At 55.3% G+C, this 8397-nt stretch overlaps 1 protein-coding gene across 1 annotated transcript; it reads right to left on the bottom strand.

The window, feature by feature from the left end:
• Positions 1-869: 869 nt before the first annotated feature.
• On the bottom strand, positions 870-4507 carry CHADL (chondroadherin like). Its single transcript, XM_071551842.1, has 4 exons — positions 4355-4507; positions 2605-4266; positions 1744-1910; positions 870-1392 (listed from the first exon to the last, which is right to left on the bottom strand). The coding sequence occupies exons 1-4, from the start codon at positions 4505-4507 to the stop codon at positions 1167-1169; spliced, it is 2208 nt and encodes a 735-aa protein (XP_071407943.1). The 3' UTR covers positions 870-1166.
• Between the last annotated feature and the right edge of the window lie 3890 nt (positions 4508-8397).

Genomic DNA, 8397 nt, shown 5'->3' on the forward strand with positions numbered 1-8397 from the left:
TGTCTAGAAACCACAGGGGTAGATGCTGGGAATAATGAACACAGTATTCCTCTTTTCTCTTCTAAAGAAGCCTTTAACAGGAGAGGGAAGAAGGGACTGCAATGAAACACAGGTGGAAAAAGAGTGGGGGTTTGTGTCAAACCAGGCACAAGAGCTGTGTCATCTCGGCCCATCCCTAACTGACCCTGTGTGAGCCCTGGGCTCCTGAGGGAACCAGGAAAGGGTTGGGGGAAGTGGAATTCTTATGGAAGGCAAGTAGTGGGGCTTCCCTCGGGCTGTCCGGGCAGCTCTGCAATAGATGTCCTAAAGTGGGAGGATCTCATTTCAGGGCAAAGCCATTGGCTTTCCGTCTTCCCCCTCTCCTGGGCTGCTGCCTTTTCCCAGCCTTGTCAAAGAGCTGGGCTTGTAGGGCCACCTCTCTTTAGAGGTTGATAATTTCCAAACACCTTTGGCTTTCTTTCACCTCTTGTTTTGCTGTAGCAGTTCCATGGCCCAGATGGTAGTTTATGCATATCTTTTGAAGCCTTTTCAGTTTGGACAAACTTGCGGAACTGGGTGTCCCCACCTAGGCTTCCATAGGGAAGAGTTTGGGCATATTGCTTATGATGGGATCACTGATCCCATTGCACCAATCAGACCACTGATCGCATTTTGCAGGAAATGAAAAGGCTTCAATCTGCCTATGTTTTAATTCTTAGGGGCTGCTGGGAATTCAGGCAATGTATCCCCTGATATTTTTAAGTTCTCTAGCATAAGATTTGCAGCACCTGAGTGGTTGGTGCTGGTTGCAATCCCACTCAGGGCTCTTCAATGGCTTCAGGAGCTATGAAAGCACAGAGCTCTTAAAAACAAAACCAAACTTGTGGATACCAGTCTTTCCACGTGGCTGGAGGAAGCCTGGGGGAGAAAAATCATGTATTTGGCTTCATTGTTTGAGTTATCAAAGCATGCTGCAGACTCTACGGAACATGGCTCTGCATCCTGCAAAACCAAACCCTGCATCTTTGGCAAATCAGCATTGTTTTGGTGGCACCAGGCTCTCTCCTTTGACCCTTGGGCAATATCTGTGTCTCCACAGTGAGGACAGGTTTAGAAAAACTGCTCTCACCAGCGTGTAAATGCTGCTCTATTGTGTCCTGCACACGTCCTACACACCTTGGAAAACCCTAAATTCTGCTCTTACTGAAGCCTCTTACTGGAGATTTTTCTGATCTCTTTTTCTTGCTGGCCTTGCTTGCAGCTGTGGTCTTCTCAGGATTGGCTTCCCCAGCCTCGCCTCGGCCCCAGCCAGGACAAGTTTGGAAAGTGGTGGAAAGCTTTACCTTCAGCCCCCGAGCTTCTGCAGGGGACTCACAGGTGGCACCTACACGGAGGTTGAGTGTGTTGATCCACCTGGAAATGTGACAGAAAATCAGGGAAAGTTAATTGGGACAGGGCAGGGGGAGAGGTGAAACTCTGCCCATGAGTGGATGATCACTTCACAGTCAATCCAGGTTGCTTGGAGTATCACCTGTGTGACCTTTAAATATCTGAATATTTGCCTAACTCAGTTTGTGGCTGCTTTTCCTACACCAGGAAAGCCCGGACTACTTCCATCCTTGCCCATAGGTGCATGCTCCCTGTCACTACCATAAGAAAAGCCCCAACATGGCCAGTGTGCCATGAACTTGTGCTTCCAGCATGGTTGGGTGCAGCTGCCCCCCAGGTTGATCCTTGAAGCTGTTCCCCCCTCGCAGCACTCACCTGTGCAGGGGAAGGAGCTGGCAGTCACAGTGGAAGGGCACATCCTGCAGGTTGAGGATCTCCAGCCCTGTGAAGTTGCTCATATTGGGGATGTTGCTCATTTTGTTGCTCTCCAGGTAGAGGCTCCTGATCTTGGGACCAAGGCCAGCAAAGGCACGAGGGGCAATCTGCAAAGCAGGGAGGGTGAGCCAGGGGGTTCCTAAGCGGTGCAGGGGAGCAAACCTCTGCCCCTGCACTGCTAATCAGCTTGGGGCACTGAGCCTGTCTTGAACCTGGAGGCCCCATGAAAGAGCTGCTTTACATAGGGGGGACTGTTAATTAATTCAAGCAGCTTCAGTCACATTTTGGGACTCAATGGACCCCCACTCAGTCTTATAGAAAGATGGTGACATGTGGGAGGTCTCAGAGTGATTCCTGGTTGCTGATAAGATGCACAGTCCTTATGAGGGTGCTGCTAACACCTCTTTCTTGAGAGGAGGGAGATATTTGGGGTAATATCAGTGAAGAGTCCTGCAGGACAGCCTGTAATAAGAGAAGCAGAAATCTGGCCAGGGCTGGGGGAAGGAGATGATTTGGTGAATGGTCTGGACCCCACTGAAATCGGATCTTTAAGGACTGGAGGGAGAAAGCCTGTCCCAGGGGAGCATGGACAAAGTTGGAGCAAGGCAATGCTGCAGCTGGGCCTGAAGAAGTCTCTTCCCAGCCAGGCTACAGAGCATCTCCTGAAGCCTTGGGAATTTGGGGACATCTGTTTGGATGTCTCTATAGAGGGGCCATCAGCCCTGAGCAGTGGAACGAGATGGGACATGTGGCTGTGCCCTTTGGTGCCACTGCTCTTCCAGAGTCCTGTACCACACTCACCTGCTCTAGGCCCATGTTGTCCAGGTAGAGGTGCTGCAGACTGGAGGCCAGTGGCAGGAAGACTCCGTCCCCCATGCGCTTGATGGGGTTTTGGGACAGCTTCAGCTCGCTTAGGGCTGGCAGGCCCTGCAGGGCTGCAGTGGGCACCTCCACCAGGTGGTTTCCCTCCAGCTGCAGCTTCTCCAGCATCTTGGTGGGAGCCAGGGCAGCAGGAGCAATGTGCCTAATGGCATTCCCAGCAAGGTAGAGCCAGCGTAACCCCTTGGCCCCGGCCAGGTCGCCCTCCGCCAGCTCTGTGATGGCGTTGTGCTGCAGGTGGAGGGAAATGAGGCTGGGCAGAAGCTGGAAGGCGCCCACAGGCACACGGGTGAAGGCATTGTGGTCCAGGTCAAGGTAGGCCAGCTGTGGGGCCCCCTCAAAGACAGCAGCTGCCAAGGTGGAGAGGCTGTTATTGGTGAGGTACAGGTAGACCAGGCTCTCCAGCCCCCGCAGTGCCCCAGGCTGCAGCACCCTGATGCCGCAGCTCTGCAGGTGGAGGGACACCAGCTCCTTCAGGCCAGGGAAGGCATCTGGTGGCACTGTCCTGAAGGTGTTTCGGCGCAGGTCGAGAAGGCGGGTGTCCCCAGGGAAGTCCCAGGGGATCTCCCGCAGATCCCTGTTCTCACAGGACCCATGATGGAAATCGGGGGAGCAGATGCAACCCCGGGGGCACCGCCCACTGCTGGCTGCCCTTGGCTGCTCTGACGGCGTGGTGGGGCTGGGGGGGGGCCGGAGGCGACGGCATCTCATCTCAGGGGGCTTCAGGGAGTCGAGGGACCGGCCACGGAGGGCGGGGGGCGCAGCACAGGCACCCTCCGCCTGCACCCGCGCCCTCGCCAGCCAGTTGTGGAAGGGGCGCAGGAGGCAGGAGCAGAGCAGAGGATTCCCATCCAGGCTGACCCTTGCCAGCCCCCCAGCCCCAGCCAGGGGTGGCAGCCCCTGCAGCTGGTTTTCACGCAGGTCCAGCATGCGCAGCTGGGGGCTGCGGGCGAAGGCATCCGGTGCCACGTCCTGGAGAGAGGCATGGTCCAGGAAGAGGTGCCTCAGCGAGGCCATGGCCAGGGCCTCCTCAGCCACATAGGTGATGGGGTTGTGGCCCAGGTCCAGTCGAGTAGCACCGTCTAGCCTGGCCAGGGCCTCACCAGGCAAGGCCTGCAGCTCATTGTGGTCCAGGCTCAGCCTACGCAGAGCAGGGAGGGCAGCAAATGCCTCGTTGCCCAGCACATGGAGGGCATTGTGGGACAGCCGGAGCCACCTAAGCACCTGCAGACCCTGGAATACCATGTCTGGGAGGTAGACCAAGGCATTCGCCCTCAGGTCAAGGACAGTGAGGGACCCTAGATGGCCAAAAGCACCTGGTTGGATCTCCTCAATGCGGTTCCCCTCGAGGATGAGCTGCTGGAGGGAGGACAGCCCATCCAGGGATTCCTGGTAGAGGAGGGCTATGCTGTTGGAGGCCAGGTTAAGGTAGACCAGCCTCCCCAGGCCTCGGAAAGCCCCTTCCTCCAGCCTCTCCACCTTGCAGTGCTGCAAGTCTAAGTGTGTGAGGTAGGGGGTGGCAAGGAAGGCTCTTGATGGGATGACTGTGAAACTGTTGCCCCGAAGATCCAGTTTTTTGGTGAGCTGTTGGTTGCACAAATAAAACACTGAGTTACCCCAGGGCTGCCATACCTACCTCCTTCACCTATCCCTCCACCTTTCCCTTGCCCACCTCTGGAATGGTGTCAGGGATGGCCACCAGGCTCCCATTGAGGCACAGGACATGGGCACGGAAGTTGTCGCAGACGCAGCGTGCAGGGCAGCGGGCGGCAGCTGCCCCACCCAGGGCTGCTGCGAGCCAGAGGAACCCCCAGGACAGCCTCATGTCAGAGGGCACCTGTGGCTGGCAAGAGACAGCAGTGAAACCAGGAGAGAGGCCAGGCTCCCATACATCCCCAGGCAGCATCTCTGGCTCGGCACCCCATGTGCCAAGGGACCTGTTGCTATGGCCTAGTGGGGAAGGTCACACTCTTTTGCTCTCACAGGGTGATTTCACAAAGAAGATAAACAAAGAAGAGAGTGGAAGAAAGAAAGGAGAAATACTTGGAATGAAAAGTGAAAGTGACAGCTAGCAGTTCACTCACGGTTCTGGCTTGAAGCTGACACACCCTTTTTCTTCAATATCCCTCCTACAACTGCTTTTTTTGTAAAGCAAGCAGGTATAGCCACCCAGGGGATGCAATCACACAGGCTTCTGAGCTGCCACCCTTCTTTAAGTGGCAAATGTCACGTATCTCCACTGCTATGGCCACCTCCTGCCTCCCAGCTCTGCGCCTCCCACCCTGCACGCTCACTGCTTTCCCCTTCAAGCTATTCATAGCAGTATCTGGAATAGAGGCTCCACTGTTTAGCTGCAGGAAGAACGAGTTGGTTTTGGCTGGGCAGGAGTGAGCCCTTGGGGCAAAGGTATGAGAGAGAGACCAAGGCTGGGGCAAGCACAGAGGGGGCGGCAGGGCTGCAGATATGGCCAATGCACCCCCTTAAGCTCTGTGACAGCAACAGTGGGGTCTGCAAGGCTCAAACGGATGGAGCCACTGTGGTGCACAGCCCCCTGCCCACTCTGGCTCATCATCCCCTGTGGCTCTGTGCCCCAACTCTGCCCTCCTGCTGCCACCACAGCTAGTCCTGCTGCAGCCCACACACACAGCAGGGTACCCCCCTCCTGCAAACCCACTGGCAAGTGCCACCATTGCAACATCCCCAGCTCAGTCCCCATGCTGTGCCTGGAGCACTGCCACAGGCCAGGCACAGACCCACCACTCCCTCCCACACACCTGGGGGGCTCACACAACCATGGCTGGGAGTACCTGGACTTCAAGAAGTTGTGAAGAAAGAGAGAAAAGCGTCCCCTGCCCTGTGTAGCAGCTGCACCAGCGTTTGCTCTCCCTGCAGAAGCAAGAACTGAATGGGCCCCGTTGTGTTGCTTTCCCAGCAGTGCTCACCGGACAGAGCCAGAAACGTGGGAGGAGGGAAAGGAGGAGCGGGGGAGGAAGGGTAAGCCACCCCTGGAGAGAGGGCAGCAACCCAGACATTGCCTCCCCCTCAATTCACAGGGGGCTGGGAGCACCAGCCCAATAAAGCCCATGTGGGATTTGCACTGTTTCCTGGGATCTGCCTTCCCTTTCCTGGCTGTTAGTCGCAGGAGCTATGGAGGTACAGGGCAGGAAGGTGACATCCAGCCAAAATTGCAATGGCAGTGGTAAGCTCAAGCAAAAGGAAAGAGGCAGCTGACCAGCCTGCAGAGCTGTGTCATGTTTACAGCCCTCCATTTTCCCCATTTTGCTTCTTTGTTTCTTTTGAAAAGCCAGGGGTGGCAGGGCCTGTGTGACACATCATTTCCTTGCAGAAGGGCATGGAGGCCTTCATTTTCCTCCTGGGCTGTTGTTTCAGTTTCCCAGGGAAAATGCAAACAGATCTGCAGGCTGGTAAAAATCTGGAAGATTTTATACTAATGTCTCTCTCCCCATCAAGCCCTTACCCTATGCATCAATCTCAGCTGCCACAATCAGTGTGTCCCATCCCTGTGCCATCTGCGGGTGATGGACATGTTGACCAGCGCCTGTGAGCAACTCCAAAGCTTCCCTGGCCACTGCAGTAGGGCCACATCACCTGTCCCTACAGGCTCTCAGAGCTGTGAGTGCTGCTGGGACACAGTGTGACTGCCCAGCCACACTGACCCGATGAGCAGCTTGGAAGCACCGGCTCTCATGCTCAGCTCCACTCTTTGCCCTTGGGGATGCAGATCTAGAGGGGATAAATCTGGCAGAAGTCACCCTGGGGAGTTCACTGCCTGTGCCAAATCACCATGAGCCACTTTGGGGTCATGACTGGCCTTAAGGAAGGCCAGGGGAAGGCAGTGGTGCCTGTTTGGTGTCACAGCCATACTCTGGCCTGTGCCAGGGCCCTGTGGGGTGGTGTTCACCCTGCACCTGCTGGGTGCTGCTCCCTGAGCTGCTCCCCCAGTCTAGCAGTGCTGCATCCAGTGTCCCAACAGCAGCCTGGCCAAGCTGCCATTCCTCCTCCCACCCAAGTAACCTTGCAGCACCACCTCTTCCCCACACTAGACACTGGTTTCTTCCCAGACCTGCCAGCCATCACTGCCCTCCACCTAAGGGGCAACAGGGTGGAACAGCTCCAGCTACGCAGTTTCAAGGGCCTGGGGAACCCTGACCACTTCCACCTAATTCCAGCCTCTCTGCCAGCAGAGCAGCAGCACCCAACATGTCAGCAGCAACCCCTGCTGCCTTCCAATGTGGAACCACACCCTGCAGCCACCCCCACCACACCCTGGCCTCAGTCCAGCCCACGCTGCTCCCTCCTGCCTGGCACCTCCACCATCTCCCCTGCTCAGGAGCCCCCATTGCTGCCTGGCTAACAACCTGGACAGCTACACCTCTCTGGCAGGGGTCTGGGCTCTGCTAGAGAACCAGGGGGAGGGTGAGGTGTGAGTGCCACCTTCTGCCCCTTCACCAGCTCTGCTCCAGGTTTTTATTTTGTCCATTTACCCAGCTGTGATCTTGCCCTCTCTTCTGCTTCTACTGAGGCTGCAGGGAGGCAGCTGCTCTTTGCTCTCCCTGATGGGGCATGGGACAGGCAGGCAGCACACCTGAACCTCCACTTGTTGGGGTCTGACTCACCTCTGCCAGGCCAGAAACTTTTGGCTTTGTTTAGATGTTTCACCTTTGCCTGACAGGAGCCAGATGCAATTGCTACCCCTACAGGGTTTCACTGCCTTCCAATGCAGCCAGAACTGCTCCATGCAGAGAGAGCTCTGCACCACTGCTGCCTTGCTGGGCTGAAGCAGCTCAAACTAAAAAGTATGTCTGACAACAATAGTGTGTTTGGGGTGAAATGGTTGCATAAGACAGGCTGAAGCAGCACTGGAATAACCTCACATTCCTCCAGAGCACCGCCGGGATCCTGACCACAGCCGTCCTCTGGGAACAACTTCTAATAGAAACCAGATTTAGCAATTCTCATCCTCTATTTTTTTTCCCTTAATCCAGAGGCAATTTTAAGGGACTGCATCCATGTCCTGCCTAGGAATTAATCCATCATCTAATATCAGGCTGAGGAAGATCTTGTTCCTAAATATTGTTTGGGGTTTTTTGTGGCAGGGGTGGGGGGAGGAGAGGGAGGGAAAAAGAAAAAAGAGCTCAACCTTCCACACTTGTCCTGCTGCTATGGCTTGGCTACTTGAAGCTTGTCACACAGGTTCTCCCCACACCCTGGCCCACAGGTCCTTGTGCACGCAGCCTTTCCAGGCTCTTTGCCTAGACAGGACTGTGCACATGCGACATGCTCCACAGGACCCACTGCAGGTGGCCTCCCCCTTGGCTTGGTCTTTGCATCACCTTCCTCTTCTCCATGATCCTCCTCCACAGCAGAGGGACACAAAAAGCAGCAAGAGGCCAGGGAGCTTCAAAGAAAGCAACACTAGGTTCAAGACTTACAGAAAGCACACATTCTTTTATGTCTCGGTTTTGCCCTCAAGCTCACAGCAAAACTTAACAAGGATAGGATGAGGTGAAGGAGGCAGAGCTCAGCTTGCAGTGATTGAAATTCCTGTAGGTGCACAAACCTTCCCTTCCGATGATTTTTATCAATTTGGACACAGAGGAGTTCCAGCTTCAGTCAAAAAAACTGGAAGAAAATGCATTTTGCTCTTAGCCTCAGGGCGAGCTCTTTTTAATGAGGGGACACTGCTCCTACACA

The sequence above is a fragment of the Pithys albifrons genome, chromosome 3 (genome assembly GCF_047495875.1).
Source record: "Pithys albifrons albifrons isolate INPA30051 chromosome 3, PitAlb_v1, whole genome shotgun sequence".
Taxonomy (NCBI): domain Eukaryota; kingdom Metazoa; phylum Chordata; class Aves; order Passeriformes; family Thamnophilidae; genus Pithys; species Pithys albifrons.

Coding starts and splice junctions, on each gene's coding strand:
- CHADL (XM_071551842.1), bottom strand. CDS start 4,507: ATGAGGCTGTCCTGGGGGTTCCTCTGGCTCGCAGCAGCCCTGGGTGGG. Junction 4,267..4,354: donor TCCCTGACACCATTCCAGAG/GTGGGCAAGGGA, acceptor TGCAACCAACAG/CTCACCAAAAAACTGGATCT. Junction 1,393..1,743: donor CAGCTCCTTCCCCTGCACAG/GTGAGTGCTGCG, acceptor TCACATTTCCAG/GTGGATCAACACACTCAACC.